Below are 24,014 nucleotides of genomic sequence, written 5' to 3'. Positions count from 1 at the left end.
GCTTGGAACTTGCTATAAACACCAGGCTTGCCTTGAACTCAACCCAGCTTCTGACTCCCAGAGCGCTAGAACTGAAAGCGAGCACCACCACACCAGGCGTGTGTGTTCATCAGAATTGTAAAGAGACCTGTACCCAGCAAGTGGGAAGAACGGCAGACCAAATGCAGCATGCTCTTCAGCAGCAGGGCCAGTGGTCGGACATGGATGGATGGATGGACAGACAGACAGACAGACAACACACGCACCCCAAATTCAGCGTGCTCTTCAGCAGCAGGGCCAGGTGTCGGACACGGACAGACAGACAGACACAGACACATGCACCCCAAATGCAGATGCTCTTCAGTGTCAGGGCGGGGTGTCACTGGCATCTCTGAAGTTGGACATCAAAACTGCTCAGCGTTTCCCCATGACCCTTTGAAAACTCTAAGACGCGACTGCAGAGACAGCTCCATGTTGGGGTGTGGCTGATCTTCCCGAGGACCAAAGTTCAGTTCCCAGCACCGACAGCAGGCAGCTGACAACTGCCTGCAACTCCATGTTTAGGAGATCAGCCCCTCTTCCGCTTCCGTGCAGCACGTGACCAAACATTCCCATACACTTCCTCATCTGTATGTCTAGGTCCCTACGGGCAGCCGGGGCCTCCCCTTGGTTTACTGTTGAACAGACATCTGGACATTGCCCAATACCACATAAATAGAAGTAACCACCTCAAACACTTCAAACCTGTTTGTGATGCTGAGCATGGTGGCACACCCTTCTAATCCCAGCACTGGAGAGGCAGAATCTGAGTTCATGGCCAGCCTGGTTCATGTGAATCTGAGTTCAAGGCCAGCCTGGTCTACAGAGTTCCAAAATAGCCATGAAAATTCTGTATTTCTTGAAAGACAAAAATAAACTTGTGAAAGTGTATTTTCATGAGACGAGTATACAAATAGGTAAGAGATGACAATGCTCTAATTTGCCACGGTAGACCTTGCTTACACGCGGCCTGCCTCACTGGCATACCTAGCAGGTTAGCTATGGACTGAAGAAAAGGTTATAAAAAAGTAAGTAGCATTTGGGGGGAAGCACTAAGAGAGGGTGCTTGAGGAGACCGGGGTTCACGTCCCAGAACCCACATTTTAGCTCAGAACCATCTTTAAATCCAGCCCCAAGTGCGCCAATACTCTCTTATAACATCTGCAAGTACCAAGTACACACATGCTGTGTGTGTGTGTACACAAGCAAAACACTCACATACATAATAAAGTTAAATTAATAAATCTAAAAAAATTTTAAATTAGGTAATTATCATTGGGGCCGGAGATATGGATGCTCTTCTAGAGGACTGGGGTCTCTAGAACCCATATGCTAGCTCTCAGCCATTTGTAACTTCAGTCCCAAAAGAATCCAAAACTCTTCTGGCCTCTGAGAGTGCCAACATGCACATAGTAAGTACACAGATGTACATACAAATACCCATAAACATAAAACAAATGTTTAAGATAAAGTTAAACTAAAAAATTTACATAAGCACCATTTTGGGTTTTTTTGTTGTTGTTGTTGTTTTGTTTTTGTGTTTTGTTTTTTTTCGAGACAGGGTTTCTCTGTGTAGTCCCGGCTGTCTTGGAACTCACTCTGTAGACCAGGCTGGCCTCGAACTCAGAAATCCGCCTGCCTCTGCCTCTGCCTCCCAGAGTGCTGGGATTAAAGGCATGCACCACCACGGCCCTGCGTAAGCAGCATTCTTAAAGCTGCAGTGTTTTCCTTAGATGCATTCTTTGGCTGTAGTAAGTAAGGGACAAATACTCCACTGCCTCACAGTGGCACAGAGGCACACAGTCTCATTTCAAGCTGCGCTTGAATCCATGCACATGCAGACATGCTGTCACGACGCTCTGTCAGTCCCAGGGACTACAACTCACCTGATTCACGAGCTCGGGGATCCCCAAGGCCCTGTCGATCTCCTCCAGGCCCGTGGCGTCGCTGTTGCTCAGGAGCGTGTGCAGCTGGTCCAGCAGAGCTCTCTCGTCACTCTGGCCATCTGGATTAGCAGGTGGCCCAAGCAAATCATCCAGGGAATTTCTAAGAAGAGGCCTAGAGAGAGACTCATGTCAGCTCCGATGTGGCTGGGCTGGAGCTAGTGGGGACCAATGCTCCACACCCAGGACCACGAAAGGATAAAACAGTGTTCTTCTGATGGTTCTTGCCGAGGCTTTAAGTTTTCTGAGAGTCTAGCCTCAATCTCACACCCACCAGTCTCTCCTGTTTCGTGCTAAATGCTGAGAGTTATAGAATGCCCACCCTGACACTGAGGTACCACTATGAGATGTATGTGGTTCGGCTGACCTCTGGCCTCTGCATAAACAAAGAAACTTTCAAAAGAAGACTTGGGCAGGGACATTTCTCAGTGGTAGTTTATTAAACAAATTAAAGACAAAATGTAGAATGAACTCCCAGTCTTTTCTTTCATTAAAAAAAAAAAAAAGTAGAGCAGTCCACTCCATCCATACTACTGAAATCCATAGATGATTTCAGAAAATAGTTATCCATTATTCAAAAAGTTGAGTTTTAGGGAATGGAGCGATGGCTCAGCAGTTATGGGTTCAGTTCCCAGCACGCAGAAGGCTCAACATGTAACTCCAGTCATGGCAATCAGACGCCCTCCCTCTTCTGGACTCCATGGACAGTGCACACACATGTTGCACATACATACATGAAGGCAAACACTCATACAAATTTTTTTTTCCCAGAAAAACTGAGGCACAGTATCGAATCCCACTTAAAAACCTATGAGAACATCATGTCTTTCCCAACTGTTACTCATGCTTTTCACTCCTGGGGAGATTACTGTTAAGAGGCCTCTGGACGTCTAGAAGGCCGAGCTGTAGGTCAGCTCCTCCCCCCTCTAGATGCCTCTGTTTACTGCATCTGCAGATGGCAAAGTCAACAATAGTGTCCCCCGTACTCTTCCAGGGCTGTCCCTGCTCAGACTCTGAAATCCAACACAAGTATTCCCACATCACAAAATAAAACCCTACCTATTTTGAGACCCATGAGGACCTTGTTCCATAGACAGCATGCCCTCTGGCCAGGAACCTGGTTGGTTAGATGGCACTGCTGGGCTATAGGGATTGACCCCCATTCCCATGGGAATCTCACCAGTTCCTGAGGGAGCAAAACAAAATTTTCAGCCAGGTGGTGGCACACACCTTTATTCCCATCACTCACAAGGCAGAGGTAGGTGGATCTCTGAGTTCTCAAGACCAGCCTTGTCTATAGAGTGAGTTCCAGGTCAGCCAATACTACACAGAGAAACCCTGTATTCAACCCTGCCCCCATGCCCGAAAAAAGCATTTTTCATTTTTTATTGAAGGGACAGCTTACTCATTTGAAGCATCTGCTGCTGTTGCTGCTGTTGCTGCTGCTGCTGTTGCTGCTGTTGCTGTTGTTGTTGTTGTTGCTGCTGCTGCTGCTGCTGCTGCTGCTGTTGCAATGCTGGTCTTACACCTGGCAGTCTATTAGAACGGAGTGGCAAGGTAGGCACCGAACCCCCCATGGCAGGCCTGGGTAAGGCAGCACTGTAGTCTGCTCCAGCTCTTCCCAGGGGACTTGAAGCCAGAGGCTCCATTCTGCTGGCCCTTGAGTTAGCTAAAGCCCAATCTCCTGAGGAAGGAGTTGGATTCACAGCAACATTTCTGTTTGGTCCACCTAAATAAAATAGGTAGGGCTCATCAGGTCTTACCCAACACATAAGACAAAAGCCCTTCTTGCACTGGGAGAACCATTATATACTACCACTACTGTCATCCTGAGTAGGGCTGGCCAACTGCAAAGACAGTATCAGTATCTAGAAGCCTCTATTGCCATACATTTGTTACAGGTTAGAAAGGTGGCCTGCGCCAAGCGTGGTAATGCACGCCTTTAATCCTAGCACTAGGGAGGCAGAGGCAGGTGGGACTTCTGAGTTCAAGGCCAGCCTGGTCTACAGAGTGAGTTTTAGGACAGCCAGGGCTACACAGAGAAACCCTGTCTCAAAAAAAACAAAAAAAAAAAAGAAAGGTGGCCTGAACTAATGGGATATTTAAGAGACACCATGGTTCCATGGAAGAAACAATATATTAATAATAATAATGATGATAATAATAATAATAATAATAAATTAAAATATTAAGGTTATTAATTGAGTTCAATGTTTAAAGAAATGGCCACACTTAGACATGACCTACCCATATTGGCACCATAATTCTCCTGACTATCCATCAGTCTTGGATTCCCAGGCAGTATGGGCTGTTTCGGTAACACAGGAAAAGCACTGACGTTTTTCACTGGCGGACCTGAGCCCACAGACACAGGGCTATCTAGAGACACGGCTCGGTTATATGGAGGACGAACAGACTGCACAGGCTGTGGACTGCGCAAACCTGTTGAAAACACAGAAGCCTGCCACATTAGTTTAGCCCAACTCAATATTTAAATAATCAAGTGTAAGAAACAAACACCACTAAGCCCCACACTAAAAACTTTCTCGTAAAAACAAACACTACCATTTTCTTTATAAAATAAATATTTATGTCAAAAAGAAAAGGGGAAAAAAAGCCCAAATTCCAAATAAAGTACAAACAATAATCTGTATGTTGGCCAAAGTGCTAGCATTCAGCTATAGCCCAATATGGTCACGTCCAATGTTTACCTCAGAATGCTAAGGCACAGACTGAGTGCTGAGGCTCCTTAGACTATGCTTAACAAGCACGGGATTCTGAATGCGGATGCCCAACCACATGGAGGGAGGAGGAAGATGGAGAGAGGAAGGAGGAAGATAGAAAGAGGAAATGGACCGATGTTCTTAATTCCTACAGATGCTTCCACATACGTCATCTATGAAGTGTATTCTCTACTTACAATTTTACAATTAAAATAAAAAGTTAGGCTGCCTTCCAATCAAATAGAAAATAAATGTAAAGTTTTTTCCCAACCTCTTTGACTAATCTGACTAGTCAGTTTAGGAAACAGTACAACTGAAGATAATGAGATCATGTTGCTAAAAATAAAGAGAAGAAAGAAAGAGAGAAGGGGGAGGGGGAGGGAGGGGGAGAGAAAGGGAGGGAGGGAGGGAAGAGGGGAGGGAAAGAGGGAGGAAGGAAGGAAGAAAGGAAAAAGGAAAAGGAAAAGGAAAGGAAAGAAAAGAGAGGAGAGGAAAGGAAAAGAAAGGAAAAGTAAAGTCAGTAACTTCAATAGCTTCTAGGTGTCGTGGCCATGCCTTTAGTCCTAGGGCTCAGCTCAGGAGGCAGAGGCAGACCGACCAGTGATTTCAAGGCCAGCACTACCCTTTCTCAAAGAGAGGGGAGAAGGGGAGTCTGATACACAAGATAGAAAGAAGCAAAGAAGTGGGGGAGAGAAGGAAGAGTTGAAGTAACCAGCATGAGATGACTATCAATAATTCTTTTTAGCTCAATCAACACACCTTTGATCGTACACTGAGTAAACATCCTATAATAGGGAAGGGCTCATGTAAAGACCAACACAGAGAAGAGGTAGCTCTCGGGGTTAAATACAAGGACCTTCTTTAAGGACCAAAAAAATGACATGTTTAATCCAGTTTGGGTTTTTTAATCCAATTTTCCCAATTTTAATGTTTAAGAAAAAGTCTACCCCAATGCCTGGGTATGGATTCTCTAAGAATCATGGTTGCTAGCACATTAAGTAGAAGGGAAAGCTGAGAGGGGACCAGTCAGACAGCTAGCAGCCAAGATACCTGCTGCCAACCTGATGGTCTGAGTCCTACCCACCCCAGGGCCCACATATTGGGAGGGACAGCCACTTCCTCAAGGTGTCCTCTGAATGTCCTATGCTGTAGCACAGGCATGCACACACATATACACACAAGTAAATTAGTAAAAAGGAAGGGAGGCAGGAAAAGACCAACACAGACATTATCAATGGGTGCAAGGACCCACAAAGGCTGAGTATGTGTTCTGAAGTGGCAAACGCTGCTGCTTCCTGATCTTGGTGTAAGCAAACATGTAACTGTACTGAGAAACTTGATTGAGTGAAACATGCCTGTCTCCCAGAAGTGAGATGTGCAGTTCAGTGGGTAAGTCTCTGACCAGCCTAGGCTCCTCACAGAGACCATGTCTCAAGCCCCCACACCCAACCTCACCCTTCAAAAAAGAACTCTAGTTCTTCCTTACCCAGAGAGCTCGGTCCTGCAAACACGTGTTGTGTGGCCCCTGGGTGGCTGCCGCTGGGAGGAGTGCTGTAGATGTCAGAACTAGTCAAGTCTCCTAGAATGGCGTCTAGATTGTCCAGGTCTCCCGGTACCTGAAAAATGAACCTTTTAAAAGTATTCTGCATGTAACACTAGATGCAGCTATCAGCACATCAGCAAAAGAAACACCACATAGGAACCAGCAAGAGTGATGTTGGGCGTGGTAGTGTGCACTTTGAATCCTAGCACTGAGTTCCAAGACAGCCAGAGACAGACAGTGAGACTCTCCCTTCCCAAAGAAAACAGATTAACAACAACAAAGCAAGCAAACAAACAAAAATAATAACAAGGGTTGGGGATTTAGCTCAGTGGTAGAGCACTTGCCTAGCAAGCACAAGGCCCTGGGTTCAGTCCTCAGCTCTGGGGGAAAAAAAAAAAACAAAACCAGCAGCAACCCCCAAGCCATTACCTGAGATAACAATGCCCAGGCCAGAGGCTGCTGTCCTGTGACCTCCCCCCATCTCCACCTTCAATGCAGGGTTAGCCACTATGATAAATCCCTGGACTCTGCTGGCCCACACAGCACTTTCTGCTCTGCCACTATTTCCCGTGACAGGTGGCTAGGGGGGGGAATCCATCCTTCGCTGGCAGAAACCTCCATCTATGAGACTTTTCTGAAGCTGTATTGGTAAGTGGTGTTTAACAAGGTATTCACAGGCACACAGTGAGGGACCCTACAAACAACTATGGCAAAGGGAGACCTGGGCCCTAGCCTGTGAAGCACTAGTCTGTCTTTCTCATTCTCCCTAGAAGAGGGCGTACTCAGGGTTCACAAGGTGCGTGTGCAGAATGTGTTCATATGCTTGAACTCTCACTCTTGACGGGAAAAATGATGCTGATAATTCAAACTTTTCCTAATAACACCTACCATGTCCTTAACAACCTAATCTGCTCATTCCAATGTAACCACCTCCATGAAACATTTCTACCTGGCCACTAAAAACTTACTTATAGGGCCAGTAAGATGGCTCCGCATGTAAAGATGCTTGCCAAGCAAAACTGACACCTTGAGTTCCACCTCCAGTCCCACAATGGAAGGCAGGCACACGCACACACACACACACACACTCTCTCTCTCTCTCACACACACACACATATACACGGTAACTATAATGAATGAAACCTCAAGGTTATCCTTCAATTAAAACTAACAATGTATAATATTGTTATGAACAACTGTAATGTATAACAATTTATAACGTAATACACTACAAACGCAATGTTTATAACACAGCAATGAAGAAACAATGACAGACTGGAGCTGAGAGCACCTTACCTCCTCACTCGCCTCCGTCTTAACTTTGGGGTCTTTCTCTTGGCCGGAGCTGGGGGTGGTGGAGCAGCCGCATCGACTCAGCTTACCATCCCCTCCGTCCGCTTGGGGCTGCAGCTCTTTGCCAAGCACATCACTGGGGTCGTCCCTGTCCAGCAGGTATCTGAGAAGGGCATTATTCTCCTTCTTCTTAGGGCTCAGCTGCTCCTGCCTGGCAGCCCCTTCTCCACAGGAAGCGGTACTGCTAGTGTCTTTCCCAGTGGCTTCTGCAGTGATCTTGGCGACCTCCGCTGGTGAGTTGCCATTCTGCAGCAACTTGTGCAAAATCCGGTGTTTCTCTTGCAACAGAGACCCATGCACATTGGAGGTGGAAGACACCGTTCCTGATGTTGAGGAGGACACTCCAGAGGGGCTGGTGACACTAATGGAAGAGTCTTTGCAATTTGAATCCAGGGGAGAGTTGGTCAAGGACGAATGGCCTCGATCGTCGGAGGAGCACGTGAGCAGCTGCAGCAGTTTCTTGTGGCCTTTGCTTTCCAGGGGTCCCCTGGGGGGCTCTGACGCCTCCCCACTGCTCTCCTTGCTTTCTCTGTCACTGGGGTGATCTCTGCTGTTTGACTGACACACTGAACTCTCCACTGGGTTCTGTTCACAGTACAAGCCTAGGGGGCTCTTAGAATCCTGACTGCTCGCTTTATTCGGCTGGTTTATACTCATATTGGGAGAGTTATCCAGTTTGGGGCCTGGTGAAGACAGAGTAGATAAAAGAGAGGTTCCCACGCCTTCACTGATGGCCTGCAAGGCACTGAGCGAGCTGCTGGAAAAGCCGTGGCTCCCTGTGTTGCCGGAAGGTCCCATGGGAGAGTGTGCACCTGCACACGGAGAAAGGTCAGGAGAGACTGTAAGGCACAAGCTCTAAGCTCCTATTACAAAAGATGGGTGAGGAAAGAAAACAGAAGCAAAAGAAAAAGCAACTGTGGATACCTGCGGCAGGAGAGAACTGGTGGGAGGCCATCTTTGGGCTCCCACGATTACGAGGAGAAATCATGATGTTCTGCTGGTTGGGGCCGAGACCAGGACTGCCGTGTGGGGGACTGCTCATGCTGAGCCCATAGCTGTTGTTCTGGTAGGAAGATGGCGACGGGAGGCTCTGGGCTGGGGTCAGTGAGGCCAGGCTACTAGAAGCCCCATACCTGGCTCCGCCCACCTGCCCTGTGCTGCTGGGGTCTGCCACGCCATATGTCCGGCTGCCCAACATCTGTACACTCTGATTTGGAGACATGTTCATGCCACACCCTGCTGCAGGAGGCCGGATGCCTTGTCCTACAGGATTTGGGTTTGGTCTATATCCATTCTGTTCTCTACAAACAAACACACAGAAGTTTTACTTTAAAACTGCATCAATGCACAAAGGGAAGAAAGAGAGCAGGAGAGAGCTTCCTGGGAGCACCGAGGGGCGTCATCCAGTACAGCACACCACAGTACGGGTGGGACCGGGTGCTGCACCAAGGCAACCCAGCAAGACTTTGCCTTGTTCTAGTTTATAGATTTAATTTCATGTGTACTTGGATTTTGTCTACATGTGTGCATGTTCGCCATATGCATGCCTGCTGTCTGGGGAGGTCAGAAGGCGGCATTGGTCCCCTGGAACTAGAGTTAGAGATAGTTGTGATTTGGCATATGGGTCTAAGAATCAGGTCCTCTGCAAGAACAGGTGCTCTTAATAACGGAACCATTTCTCTAGCCCCACCTTTCCTGTTTTTATACAGTATTAGGGATTCAGAGTCTCCTGCAAGCTAAGCAAACTCTCCAAACTGAGCTGTATCCCAAAGCCCATTGATATTTTGAAACAGGGTCTCATCTCACAAAGTTACCAAGTTTGGCCTTGAATTCATTCATTAACTCAGTCAGGCCCAGAACTTGAGATCCCGCTGCCTCAGCCTCCCATGTAGCTAGGATAACAGGTCACACCACCAGATCTAAAATATGGGATATGTTTGGTTTGGTTTGGTTGGTTGGTTTTTGTTTGTTTGTTGTTCATTTTGAGATGGGTCTCATGTAGCTACGGTAGCTTTGAAGTCACTAAGAAGCCAAAGATTTTCTTGTCTCTACCTCCCAAGTCCTGGGAAACACAGGAGTCCACTACTGTACCCAGTTTATACCGTGCTGGGAACTGAACCTGGGGCAGCACGCGAGGAAGGCATTTTACCAGCCAAGCTGCATCCCTAACCGTTTTGAATGAGCAGAAGATCTGAATGAGTGGCATCGGTGCTGAGTGGCTCTGACAGCCATGTGACTACATGGAGTCTCATTACAGCTGACCATAGCTGGGGCGTGGCCTGGAAGGGTGCATCAATTCCTTAAGACAACCTGTGAACGAGTCTCCCTATGCAGTCTGTTCACTACTAATAACATCAGTACTTACTACCTTTTAGTACCTAATAGTTACATTTATATTTTACTTTTTATTCAAAATCCAGTCCCTGGAAGCAATGTAAATATAACACTAGAAGTGAAAGGTAACAAATGAACACTACCCTCCCAACATACCACCAACCTCACCTTCATCCCTGCCACACAGACCCTGGCCTGACCTGGGAACCTGGGAGTCTGACCTGGAATTATTTAGTGGAAAATACTAACTTTTAAATAAAAATATAAAACCTTAAGGAAAACATGCTCTAAGAACCTAAATTCACTTCATGAAATCCAACAGCTTCCCTGCCTTTTCTCCCTGTACATCAACAGCAAAGTATCCTGGGGACAAGGGTACTTTAGTGTCATCACCTCTGAAGAATGTGGGTCGAGACGAAGCCATGCCGGTCATTCGTTACAGGGTTACGGAAGAGTTTGCTTTTTGTCTGCGCACTCACAATAGTTCCATCGGCCAATGAGAAACGATACACCGGCGTCTCTGCCTTGCCGTGAATATAAGCTATTGGGGAAAAGCATGCTATTACTAGTATCTGAGACTAGACCAATGCATACAGAAACAGACAAGAAGCAATCACATACACAAAAGTATAGAACAGCTGTGCTCAAAGACCATTCCCTCTCCCACAACCACCAAACAGAACAAGGCTGAGCACACAGTGAAGCTTTACAGCATCACCAACATCAGCACCAAGAGCAACGCCAAACACCTTACCTTCTTGATAGTGACGCTTTTGGGACCATGACTGCCCATCATTGAGACTGAAGAACCTCTGGATACATCTTCGGATTGTGTCTTCAAAGCCAGGCCTCATGGAAGATCTAAGTGAGTTTGTATCTATATTGACAACCTTTCCTAGTAAAGATAAAAACAAAAGATTCTAACCCTGCCCAGAAGAGCCTGCTGCTGCTTGGCTGACTAGCACTTGGGAGTGACATACAGAAGACAATCTCAGCTCTGCCTTCTGTCCTTAACACACAGCTGGGAGCTTTGTTATATAGTTCTCCGTCTGCACTGTCTCCCATCAGTTGTAGGAAAAGCTCCTACTAAGGAGCACGCCTCTGCACTGGAAGTGCCTTTTATAATGCGCTGGTGCTTAAAGGAAGGTTATGTGGCACGGAGAGTGAGAGCCAAACAGAGAGACATGGAGAGTGAGAGCAAGTGCTCAAGAAGAGGGGATTCCGACAGCTCACATCACGAACAGAAATGCATGTCGTGGGGCTACGGAGAGCCAGAGTCATTCTGAGTGCACAGGAGGAGAACTAGGCGCAAACCTGCAATCTCAGAGCCCACAGGGCAGAGAAAGAGGAGCGGACTGGACTGAGAGATGGGTCTCAGCACGTAAAGGTGCTTGCTGAGGACCTCTGTTCCACGCTGGGAGCCCCAGGTGGAAGAATAGTGACCTTGTGACGAGTGCACACACTAGTGAACTCACAGAACCAGCAGTGCACACACTCATGAACACGCAGAACCAGAGGAATAAGAACACTTTCTAACAGTTTCCAAGTGAAGGCTGAACGTACCGGAAAGGTCGTGCCTGGTAATAAAGCTCTCAGAACTGGATGGGAACGGCCGTTCTGCAGTCACGCGGCGAGCCACGCAGATCATACAGCACTGCAAGTCTACAACGAAATGTCACCAGGTTAGATTACAGAGGCTTTGGCTGTGATTAACGGGTGACCAGGGACATGACATCAGTAAGAAGGGTTAGGACAGCACAGTGGACCTGACCCTCACCTTCCCCTTCTTCCAGCATGGCGCGAGGCTGAGACAGAGCAAAGCACTGCATCGTTTCGTATCTCTGGCGCATTTCAGGACTGGCATTCATGTCTTCCAAAATATCATGTGTTTTCATCAACATACGACAATTAAATGTATGGCTTTTTTGTCTCTGGTTCTCATTAGTCCAAGACACTCCATTAACTTTGGGAAACAATTAAAATTTGAAAATAAATTAAAATTATTCTTTATAAGCCAGGTAAAACTCAGTCAAAAACTATCAAGAATTCAAGCTAGGGCTGGGCCTTGCTCTTTGCAGAGGACCTAGGTTTAGTTCCCAGAACCCCATGGTAGTACAGGGGTACAGTCATTCACAACTCCAGGTCCAAGGAATCTAATGCACTCTGCTGGCCATAGACACACACATGATGCACGCACATACATATATGCAAGCAAAACATTCATTATATATACAAAAATTTTAAAAATTCAAGCTAGGGACCGAAAAGGTGGCTCCCTGGTTAAGAGCACTGAGTTGCTCTTCCCGAGGACCAGAGTCAAGCAGCTCATAAGCACCTTCAACTCCGGCTCCAGATAATCTAATGTTCTCTCTGGCCCCCATGACACTGCAGTAACACATGGCATACATTCACATAGATACATACACGTAAGGGCTTTTTTCATATAGAAAATCTTTACGAACTCTTGCTATGAAGTGAGTGTGGTAGGGCAAGCCACTGGCCCAGCTACTAAAGGGGCCAAAAAAGAGGCCTGGAAAGCATCCCGGGCAACGCACGGGACCTTCCGTGGAAGAAGCGAGTCCAGTTATCTTTTCTTACCACACAACTCCCATGCAGTGACACCTACATATACCATTGCAGGATGACAGGACATCTGAGTAAGCTCAGCCTCACCACAAGTCCCACTGAACATTTGGGCACCATGGAAAACTCTGAGTCCATGGAGGTCAAACTGAAAATGATGCTGGCAATCACTTATTAAGTCTCATTGTCTGGCTTCCTAAAAAGCACATTCAGTCAATGTTCTTTAGATTCAAATAACCAAAAAATTTAAATATATTTAGAAAACATATTTATATGCATGCCTGTAGTCAGGTAAGGCAGTACACACCTGTAATCCCAGCAATATGACAACAAGACAAAAATAGATGATCATAAAGTCAGAGCTAGCCTGGACTGCATAGTAGGACCATAGATTCAGAGCTAGGATCACACGGTAGGACCCTGTCTTCCTCTCAAACAAAATACAAAGAAGAGCGCTTTACCTGCAGATTTTGGTAAGTGTTTAAGGAAGTCCTTCCGGTCTTGCTCATGTAAGATGCTGTACACACTTGTGTTAACCAGGTCCTCCTGCTTGTACTGCAGATACTGTGTGACATTTTCTGACACAAATACAATGTTTCCATCTCGATTCACCACAAACAGAAAACCGTCCAGTGCCTGCAATGCAATGTATTAATACTATTATGGAAACCAGGTTCCCAAAACGCACTAACTCTCCTCCCCCTGATTTTTGCCATGGCTTGGGTTAGGGTTCAGGTTAGGGTTATACTTGCAAATAGAGCATTTAAAGGGTCAGTAGTATTAAAGAGGACCCAATCCAATACAACTGGTGTCCTTATAAGGACAGATTAAAAACACACCACGAAGGCATGCTCAGGGAAAGGCCTTATTAAGACACAGTAGCGAGTCAAGGACAGAGGACTCAAAGCAATCCTGCCAACACCATCATCTTGGGCTCCAGTCTTCAAAATAGGCTTCTGTTGTCTGAGTCACCTACTCTGTGATATTCTGTCACTGTAGCCTTAGCAGAGAAACACTACAGCCTTGTTTGTAAAGAAAACTTGAGAGGGGCAGTGGGGGGGGGAGGGCAGGGTACACAAACCCAACAATTAGAGTTAACTGCCAACCATCAGTTCTATTAACATTAGCATGATTATTTCAGGGCATAAAAAAATTAAGAAAAAAGAAAAGGCAAGTAGGGAATGATATATCATATCATACACCTTTAACCCCAACACTTAGGAAGTGGAAGCAGGAGTCGAGGTCACCCTGATCTATATTGTGAGTTGAAAAACAGCCTGAGCTAACATTACAATGTCTCCACTTAAAAAAAGAAAAAAAAAAAGAAGAAGAAGAGGAGGAGGAGGAAGAAGAAGAGGAGGAGGAGGAGCAAGAGGAGGAAGAGGAGCAGGAGGAGGAGGAGGAAGAAGAAGAAACATTCTTAGTACTCTCCAATTTTCCACCTGATCTTAGGTTAAGCTTTAGGAATCACTCTCTGTTCCTGAACAAGAGTTTCAAATGAATGAACATACAGTAGTTGAAATGACTCACTGAGAGAAAGAGCAGTTGTCAAACTTGCTGAGGCGCTCGCCGGCCTCAAGTCAACACTGCGCCATGGTTAACCAGCTCTTTTCAAGGCAATTACTTTAAAGACATGCACATGTTGAATGGTTGAACTGCCTCACCAGCTGGGGGCAGCTCTAGTAGAGCGTACATGCCTAGTATGCATGAGGCCCTGGGCTTCCCTTCCCAGCACCATGAAGGAATTCTCCAAGAACACAGAGCTGAGGGCTGAGGGTGGACGGAGGATTTCGCTCTGTGGTGGCATGCTTGCCTGCTATGACCACCTAGCATGTGTGAGGCCCTGGGTTTAATTTCAAGCACAACAAAGAAAAAGTAAAACTGTAGTGTACTGTGCAAGCATTCATGGGAAAATTCATAGAAGGGTCTGAACTAAAATCCACTAAGCAGCACCTCTGCGCGTTGCTGACCTGTGAAATTATGAGCTACTCTATCTCAAAGAGCTTCTTTGCTTCCGTGTACATATGTGGTATTTTCATATTGTATACAGTGCATATACAGTAGTATACATAGTATCAGGAGGGTATTTTATGATTGCTGTAATACTGAGCTCTGCTCCACAAGGGTAAAATCTATTTCCTCATTTCCAATCCCTGTGTGTGTGTGTGTGTGTGTGTGTGTGTGTGTGTGTGTGTGTACACCCTATATAGATCACAGAGTAAAACAACCAAAGCCCAGCACACTTTGGACGGCTACAGCCCTCACACCTACCTGTAGTAAAAGCGGTCCTAGCGAGTCTTTGTCAATGACTCCCTGCCCTGTAGAAGATACATCAGCTTTTTGAACATCATCATCACTGGAAATAGTTTTTCCTGAAGACACAGAAGGAAGCATCATGTTGAGCAGCAGTACCTCAGTCCTGACATACACACACACACACACACACACACACACACACACACACAGAGAAGACAGTTAGGTAGTATGTACACATACATGCAGAACACTCACTGGCTGACAAGAGAGTGCCTCACGGTTTCCCAGGAAGGCAGAAGACACTGGGTCCCTTTCTGCTCACATGCTACTTAGTCCTTAGGCCCCCGCCTCCCTCCCACCAGCATTCAGCACTCTGAGGAACATCGGTCTTCTGCCAATTCCCTGTTAATTGTTTCTTAAAAAGCAAAGCTGGCCAACTCATGGGACTTGGGTAAAGTCTTACTTAGCAGAGTGAGGCCCTGCTCCGTCTCCTTGATCCCAGGGGGGGCGGGGCGAGGGGGCGGGGGGGGGGGGGGGGAATTCATATGTATTAGAAGCCTGGCCCTTGGTTGCTTTTCTGACTTTGTATTACCTTGTTCTTTTATCTGACGTATCTGTCTCACTGTCTCCTTTAAGATGGCACATTTATCTGGTTTGACGTTGAAGTTGTCAATGTCGCTGAGGTTTGCAGATATCAGCTCGGCCAGCTCTTCTACGTACTTGCTCTCCTGCTCCCGTCTCCACTTTTCCCCACTGTAGGCAAGACTGGAAGGCAGAGAAAAGCCACTACTTGGACCTCTAAGAAAGCTTTAAGCAGAATCTGCCCTGTATTATGCAAGAACCATCAAACGTGGTGGCACAAAGCATACACTGAAGAAATTAGCCACTGGCCTTGAGAAACATCACCCCGTTCTCCCATCTGCAAATGGGGACAGCCACCTACCCTTGTCCTGGAGCATCACACGGCAATTTGCGTTTTCGAGACTCAGCGGCCAGCGGATCCAAGGAGCTCTCACCCAGTCCACTCATCCTCACCACAGGTCAGCAACTGCGGAAGAGGGGACAAGATTATCGCACTACAACAGGCATTTTCTATGAAGATGTCATGTGGTGGAATGGCTGTATCCTGTGGTCCTGGGGTATTTATGTTATGAATGAGTGTGTTTGCACAAGCTCAGAGCTCAGATGCTTTGTAATTATGCTGGGCATGGTGATGCAAGCCTCTAAGCCCAGCACTCAGAAGGCTAAGTCAGGAACATTAAGGATTCCCTTAAGCCCGGTCTACACAGCAAGTTCCAGGCCAGTCTGGGCCCAGTGTCAACATACATTTCACAGAATAAATTATGCTTAATAAAAGGACTTCAATCTTGAAACAATTCTGATTTTCATTTATACCCAGGTAATAAAGGCTTACCCAGTGATTTGGTAAGAACATTTCAAGGCTACATGATGTATTCTTATTTTCTGTGTGTGAGTGTGCATTTTGCCTACATGTGTATATACATATGTACATTTATATACATAGATAGCATGCATGTGCAGCATCTCCACAAACCACAAAAGGCTGTCAGTGCCCTGGAGGTAGAGTTTAAGAGGCAGTTATGACCCACCATGTGAACATGCAGGGAACACAACTCCTCCTCCAGTTCCCAGGCTCTTTTCCTGGGTAGAGCTTCCGTCCACTGGATCATTTCTTCTACATTCCTAAGTCCAAGTCAGCCTAGACTATGTCAACATGACTGTAAAACCACCCTACACTCTTCTTAAAGCATAGATGCAAAGCCAGATACACTCTACACGACAGGGGTTGCCATAAGCCACAGCACGACCGTTATTTACACACTGACTGCTGGGAAATTAACAAATCTTGGTTAAGTTTCAAACACTAAGACAATAAATACAAGGTATTTCTATTTGAGCTTATAATGTTAAGGGTTCTATTAAGCCTCATTTACTAAGGCTTTTATGTGTGGCAAACTCTTGCTTGAACATGATAATCACTGCTCTAAAGAATCTCAAGTCCCCAATGTTGCATCTAGTAATTCAGCCAGCCATCCCACAGGTGTGCCACTAGGTGGCACAATGCTACCATAAAGGCCAGTTTAAAAAAAAACAAAAAACAAAAAACCCCCACTTGATCAAACTCAAAATATGTAGGTCACGTTTGTTTTGAGACAGGGCCTCATTGCCCAGACTGGCCTGGAACCCACAGTTGTGGCTGGCCCTGAGCGCCAATCCTCCTGCCTCTGCTTCATACTGGATGACAAGCACTTGCTGTCATCTGTGGTCATACACACCTTTTGAACCCTCTAGAGTGTCAGACTACACAGTATCATGTAGACAGACATAGTGTTGAACAGTCAAGTGTGGTTCTTTCAAAGACAGAAGTACAGCAAATCTAGCTGTGTTACCAACTGGCTCAAAGATTATTTTTAAACCAAGCAGCACTGAGCACTTACATACCTATTTTTACTTAACTTATTCCAGAAGTCTACATCGTATCTTCTTTCCCTTGTGTTACACGGGCTGGAGATGCAAACCATGCAGAGAACTGTCAGCGATGAGCAGTTCTTGGTTTGATCTGTTCTCTCCACAGCGGGTCTGACTTTGCTGTGAGACACAGGCCGGTGACAGCACACGGGGAGTCCATGAATGGCACCCATAGCTCAGAGCAGTCTAATCTGTATCTGTGTCTCTCAGAAGGAACCTCTATGACCAAGTTCAAAATGAGCAAGAATCTGAGAGAGACTCTGTGAATGGATACAACCTCCCTTCCCGGTATCCATCACAGCCAAGCTCACAGGTACAAAGCAGGAAAGGTGGAGTGGCACCAACTCAAAGTAGCTGAATACCACAAAGACTGATAGTGGCTCCCTCAAATAACATTAAAATGTTGGTATATGGCTTAACAATAACCAACTTCCTATTTTGTTATCTCAGGGTTCAGATAGGAGAAAACACTTGCAAACTAGCCTGAAGCACAAGGACAGACACACTTGACCAAAAGGAAGAACTAGGGAGAGGGCTCAGAGGGCAGGGGCACTTGCCTCTCTGTGTTCCTGGCAACCAGAGATACATCCTAAGACCCGCAAGCTGGAAGGAAAGAACCCGTGTTCTTTGCACTCCATTTGTAGACCGAGACACACATGCATGCACAGGCACGCAAAGGCTTAAAAAAGATTAAATGAAAAAGATCAATGCTAGTGTTCTGTTTGAGCAAGTTATTTTAAAGCCTAAGAAAAACCTTATTGTTCTAAAATGAGAGCAGGTAAATTACCCAATGATAATTTAGCAGATAAAGTAACAGAGACTGGCTAAGTCTTTGCCTTTTCCTAGGTTAGTTAATAAAAGAGGGAGTGGAAGAGACAGCAGTATGGCACTGACCTCACATACACTGGGTGGTTATCCATGATGGCCCCCACCACACACACGTGGGATTAGTTCTGTTCTACAGGGAGGGAAGTGGCTAAATAGCCACTAGCATCGTAACTAGATCCGAATGGAAGAAGCTACACCATACTCCATCACCACCCAGACCATCACCAAAGCAAACAATTCATGCCACAAGTCAAACCACCTCCAGCCAGGTAAGAAAGCTTTTCGGCTTGTCAGTAAAAACACAAAGCAAGCACTGTCACATCGGCTGGTTAGGGGCGTGAGGCAAGGGTCTAAGGAGTCAGGGGTGACTTGTACAGGTATTATGCCTTCCCCTACCTACTGCTCCCACGGCACTGCCTGAACCATGCTCTGCCAGGCCTAATGCCACCCTGGCTTCCACATGACTGTTTATCTGAATAAACTTTGTCTCAAAGAGGTGCATTTTCAAACGGCATGTTCCGGTTTCCTGCAGTTGACAATCAGACTTGAATCTAGCAGAGAACTCCCATGCTGCCCCACTGAAAGCACGGCCTGACTTCACAGACTACAAACACTAAATCGAGCTGGCCTTTCAAACAGGTAATAGTTCATTATAAAGTCTGTTTGTTTGTTTGTTTGTTTGTATGTTTGTACTTCCCCAAGACAGGGTTTCTCTGTGTAGACCTGGCTGTCCTAGAACTCACTCTGTAGACTAAAGGTGACCTTGAACTCACAAAAATCTGTCTGCCACCACAGCCTGGTTCATTATATCATCTTTTTAAATCTACATCCATTCATAGCACCAATCATGCATCAGAGAAGACATTCAGTAATGAATCAAATTCACCAACATCGTGTTTAAAGGTAAATCCTCAAATGTTATCACTGACCATCAGATTTCACCCCTAAAGTGCTAGTTTGGCTAAGCCACTTTCAAAACTTTGTCTGCCAAATATACAAACTTGAAAACCATAGATTGTCAGTCACTGATTCAATAAAAAAAAAAAAAAAAAAACAGTATTTTGAGGCTGGAGAGATGGCTCAGCAGTTAAGTGTACTGCCTGCTCTTGCAACCTATACTGGGATCTGATGCCCTCTTCAGAAATACAGGCATACGTGTAGATAGAACATTCATAAATACATAAAATAAGTAAGTCTTAAAGAATTTCTAATGACTCAAAAACTAAAATAATATTTCAAGTCAGGAATGGTGGTGTTCACCTGTAATCCCAGCACTTGGGAGGCAGAGGCAGGCAAATCTCTTGAGTTTATGGCCAGCCTGGTCTACAGAGAATGCTCCAGGTCACCAAGGGCTGCACAGAAAAACCTTGTCTTAAAAAATAATAATAATAAAAAATAAAAAGACAAACAAACAAATAAAAAAGTATTTTAGGGGCTGGAAACCTGGGTTTCCCAAGACCCACAGTAAGGCTCACAACTCCAATTCCAGGGGATCCGACACCCAACACACTCTTCTGACCTCCACAAGCACCAGGCATGCAACTAACTGATACATAGACATAACGTGTAGGCAGAACACCCATAAAGCAAAAATTAATACATCTTTTTTTTTAAAGGGGCTTCAGTGCTGAGCAGATGGCTCAGCCAGTAAAATGACTGCCTGAACTCAACACTTCACTCACATAAAAGCCAGGGGCAGTGACATACACTTAAAATCCTCCATAATGGGGGTTGTGGGGAGAGGGGAGGTGATACACACACACACACACACACACACACACACACAGATGGGGGGGGAGGGAGAGAGGAAGAGAGAGCTGCGCAGGATGGGGAAGACACCTGGGGCTTACTAGCCCGACAGCCTAGCCTAATGAGTTAGCCACAGGCCTATTTAAGACTCTAAAAGGGGGGGGGGGGGGGAGGCTGGGCAGTGGTGGCACACGCCTATAATCCCAGCACTCTGGGATTTAATTAATTAATTAAAATAAAATAGAATAAAATAAAATAAAAAATTTTAAAAAGTGGGGGGAAGAGGCCAAGACTGCAGTGAGGTGACAAAGTACCTGCCAGGCCACCACGCCTGATGACTTGAGCTCACTTCCAGAAATCACAGGGTAGAGGGAGAAAACAGACAGACTCACAGCATCCCAGAAAGAAGGATAACTCCTAAAAGTTGTCCTGTGGCACCCCATATACACACTACAGCACAGGCAAGTCAACACACTAAATAAAACACTTGTTCAATCTCAACACTCAGGAGGCAAAGGGAGGCTGATCTTCTGTGAGTTCAAGGCCAGCTTGGTCAATATTTCAAGTTCCAGGCCAGGCGCAGCTACACAGAAAGACTTCTTCTCAAAACCAATAAAAGAAAAAAAAAAAAAAAGGCATACGGGGCAGTGGTGGCGCACGCCTTTAATCCCAGCACTCTGGGAGGTAGAGGCAGGCAGATTTCTGAGTTTGAGGCCAGCCTGGTCTACAGAGTGAGTTCCAGGACAGCCAGGGCTACACAGAGAAACCCTGTCTCAAAAAAAAAAAAAAAAAAAAAACCAACCAAATAACAAAAACAAACAAACAAAAAAAAAAAAAACAAGAAAATAAGACATAAAAACTATATAATAAAATATTGTAATCAAGTTAGAAATAAATGCCCAGGACTAATAAGAAAAAAACTGATGTTCAAGGAGGGGTGCACTTGCACATGAGCACAAAGAAATAGTAAATGTGAAAAAATTATCAATTTTCATAAATTACCAAGTGTGAGAAAAGACAATGCCATCACTCATTGTCTAAATACCTCTTAGTTAATTAAATAGATCATCTGGTCAGCATGGATACCTCGTGAAGCCAAATCCTAGCAGATAAGGCTGTCCCCACACTCAGCAGGCACATGCGCACACTGAATCACACTGACTTATAGACAAACCAAATAAAGCAAGGGAAGAGGAGAACCTCAGACCCATCTCAGAGCTGACTTCACAGGACCTACCAAGTTTCCATTTCTGAATTTAACACCATTTCCTGAAACTGGAAATCTAGCATTTTTACAACATAAAAGTGCTTAAAAGCCCTGTTTCCAATAGCAAAACTTAACTCAGTGTTTAACAGACATAGGCTTTTGCTCCAACAATTCTACCACCTATTAATTAAAAAACAGCTCTTTGAAACCAGAATTCTGGTGTATGGTTTTAATCCTAGCACCTAGAGGGTAGAGGCAGGCTGATCTCTGTGAGTTCTAGACCAGCCTAGTCTACAGATTGAGCTCAAGTCCAGCAAGGACCACAGAATAAGATCCTGTCTCAAAACACAAAATAAAATAGAAACCATGTTAATGCTCATAACTGATTTTTTAAAACTATGTATGAGTGTCTTGTGTGCATGTACGTCTGTGTACTACTATATGCATGCAGTGTCCAAGGAGGGGACAGTAGTTACAGATGGTTTGTGAGCCACCATATGTATACTGGGAATTTAATCCTGGTCCTTGAGAGGAGTAGCCAGTGCTAATGGGCTATCTCTCCAGACCACTCACAGTTAGCAATGTGGCGCATGCCTTTAATTCCAGCACTTGGAAGGCAAAGACAGTAAAGACAGTAAATAGTAAATTCCAGGAGAGCCAGGGCTGAATGGATAGATAGATAGATAGATAGATAGATAGATAGATAGATAGATAGATAGAGACAGAGAGAGAGAGAGAGAGAGAGAGAGAGAGAGAGAGAGAACTTTCAGCCCCCTGCCCCAAAAAGTCAGAGTAAAGACGCTGGCAATATAACCTGATTAAATGGAAAATATCTTTCACTATACAGCATTCTCAGTAAAAAGGGTTTCCTTATGAACTGCCAAAAGAGACTGGGGATTCTTATATTTCTTCATAAAACAACTTATCAAAAACGCATGCATACAAGCAATTAATTTTTACTTAGTTTCCGGGACATAAGAAGCCAAGCCTGCAGAGTCATGTCTACAACTGCAGAGACAGCAGAGTAACATCTGTGTGGCTGCTGTGTCTTCTGCAGTCAGAGCATGCTCCTGCTCCTGCAGCAAGCCAGTGTGATCAGCACACCAATGGTACCAGGAGTCGATAGGTTCTGACATGTGCAGCCTGTGCAAACTACAGAGAGCAGTTCTTTCCTTGACAAGCCTGCAGCACATGTTTTATTCTAATTATCATTACAATCAAATTTTAAAAAGCTAAGAACAAAATTAAAAATCATTTCATTCTACTCATGCCACCCTTCAGAACCTTTCCACAGTTGGTCTACGGGGCTCCCTTCCCTAATTCTCCCTTCTACATGCTGGTCACATTTCAGGATATGGAAATTAAAGGGCTGGCTCGTGGGTAACACTGCAAGACCACTGTGTGGAGACGCTATGTTTTTTACTCCAATGGTCTTAAAACTGGCCAAACAGAAAATTCCACAGAAATGAATCAAACAGCCTACACCGTTCATCTTCAGACGCTTGTGCACTGGCAACGGGTTCAATCCAACGAGCCCACTAAGAGCTTAGCTTCTCGTTATGAATGGTAAGTGATACATTTAAAGCTTAGAAACATGTGTTGAACATGTGTGTACATGAAAAGCTTTAAAAGTTGTTTGAAAATGTGAAAATGACTAAGGCTCCTGCTCTCCCTGATCACTGTCAGCTGCTGCGCGCTCCTGCCTGATACATATTAATCCACAAAGAAAGATCTGAAAAGGGCAATTTCCACTCCACCAGCTGCACTCACTCATCACACACAGGGTATCTACCCAAGGCCGGAAGTGTAGCTTTTCAATATTAACTTCCAAATAGCACTGTACCATAGGTGTTCCTTTTGAGGCAGGATCAATGTACCAATGACTGGCCCGGGGCTCGCTGTGTAGACCAGCTAACCTCACAGAGATCTATTTGCCTTTACCTCCTCAGTGCTGGAATTAACAGAGTTTTCAACCTCACGCAGACTAACACTGTTTTGAGAATAAATTTAGAAATAAAGAATCAAGTAATTAAAAGTTTGGCTCCTAAAGGGTACAACCATTTATAATAGCTGTACATTATTTCATTCTTTAAACTATTAGCCTGATATTTAAGCCAACTACATGTAATTTTCAAAACTAGGTACTAGTAGTGAGATTTTATATATATATATATATATATATATATATATATATATATATATATATATATATATATCACTACTAACTCAAGGGCTTGTTTTGTTTATTCGTGTGTGTGTGTGTGTGTGTGTGTGTGTCCAGTTTGAATAAAACTCATTCATGAACAAAAACTAAAATTTTAGCCATTTCTACAGAAAAATGGTGACTGTATTAAACAAAGATGAACCGGAGGCCAGAGACGCTCGGTGGTGGAAAGCACTTGTCGCTCTTGCCAGGACCTGGGTTTGTTCCCCAGCGCGTGCTCACATGGTGGCTCACAGCTATCTGTAATCCGTTCCAGGGGACCCAACAGACAGGCAGTGCACAATACACACATGCAGGCAGAACATGAATAACCATAAAATAAGTAAGACTTTAAAAAGATGACATTTACATTCCAGGGGTTATGTCACAGTTGAATAAAAAATTAAAAACATTTTGAGTCAGAATCATCTGGGCTGTCATAGAAAAAAACCCTGTATTTAAACACACCACACACACACACACACACACACACACACACTCTGAAGAATTCATTACATATTCCAAAAGTGTCACACTTAAAGGAAACTTCCTTCGCCTCTGGTCTGACTGAGGAATGAAGCATGATTGTCAACACAAACAAGTTTTCTTTTGAAAGCATTCTGTCCAGCATGTGGCCTGTGCTCAGGCAGCCAGGGCAGTGCACTCGTGTAAGCCCAGCCCTTGGGAAGCTCAGGCAGAAGGACTGCCCCGAGTTCTAGCGTCCACTGGGAGCTACAGAGCAAGTGCCAGACAGACAAGGTACCACAGCCAAAATTGCACCTCA

General features: G+C 45.1%; 1 protein-coding gene across 1 annotated transcript in view; it reads right to left on the bottom strand.

The window, feature by feature from the left end:
• Positions 1-24,014, bottom strand: part of Ncoa3 (nuclear receptor coactivator 3) — an 80,144-nt gene that overhangs the window by 11,045 nt on the left and 45,085 nt on the right. The window contains 17 exon segments of the mRNA XM_052184316.1: positions 1,905-2,076; positions 3,021-3,147; positions 3,367-3,690; positions 4,209-4,403; positions 6,171-6,300; positions 7,524-8,392; positions 8,505-8,881; positions 10,308-10,455; positions 10,669-10,809; positions 11,478-11,576; positions 11,692-11,820; positions 11,823-11,877; positions 12,959-12,982; positions 12,984-13,133; positions 14,769-14,869; positions 15,346-15,518; positions 15,697-15,801. Coding sequence (XP_052040276.1) covers positions 1,905-2,076; positions 3,021-3,147; positions 3,367-3,690; positions 4,209-4,403; positions 6,171-6,300; positions 7,524-8,392; positions 8,505-8,881; positions 10,308-10,455; positions 10,669-10,809; positions 11,478-11,576; positions 11,692-11,820; positions 11,823-11,877; positions 12,959-12,982; positions 12,984-13,133; positions 14,769-14,869; positions 15,346-15,518; positions 15,697-15,782 — 3,300 coding nt within the window. The 5' untranslated portion in view covers positions 15,783-15,801.

This window comes from Apodemus sylvaticus, chromosome 5 (genome assembly GCF_947179515.1).
Source record: "Apodemus sylvaticus chromosome 5, mApoSyl1.1, whole genome shotgun sequence".
In the NCBI taxonomy this organism is placed as follows: Eukaryota; Metazoa; Chordata; class Mammalia; order Rodentia; family Muridae; genus Apodemus; species Apodemus sylvaticus.
The sequence above is the reverse complement of the archived record's forward strand: the minus strand, read 5'-3'. Positions and strand labels throughout refer to the sequence as shown.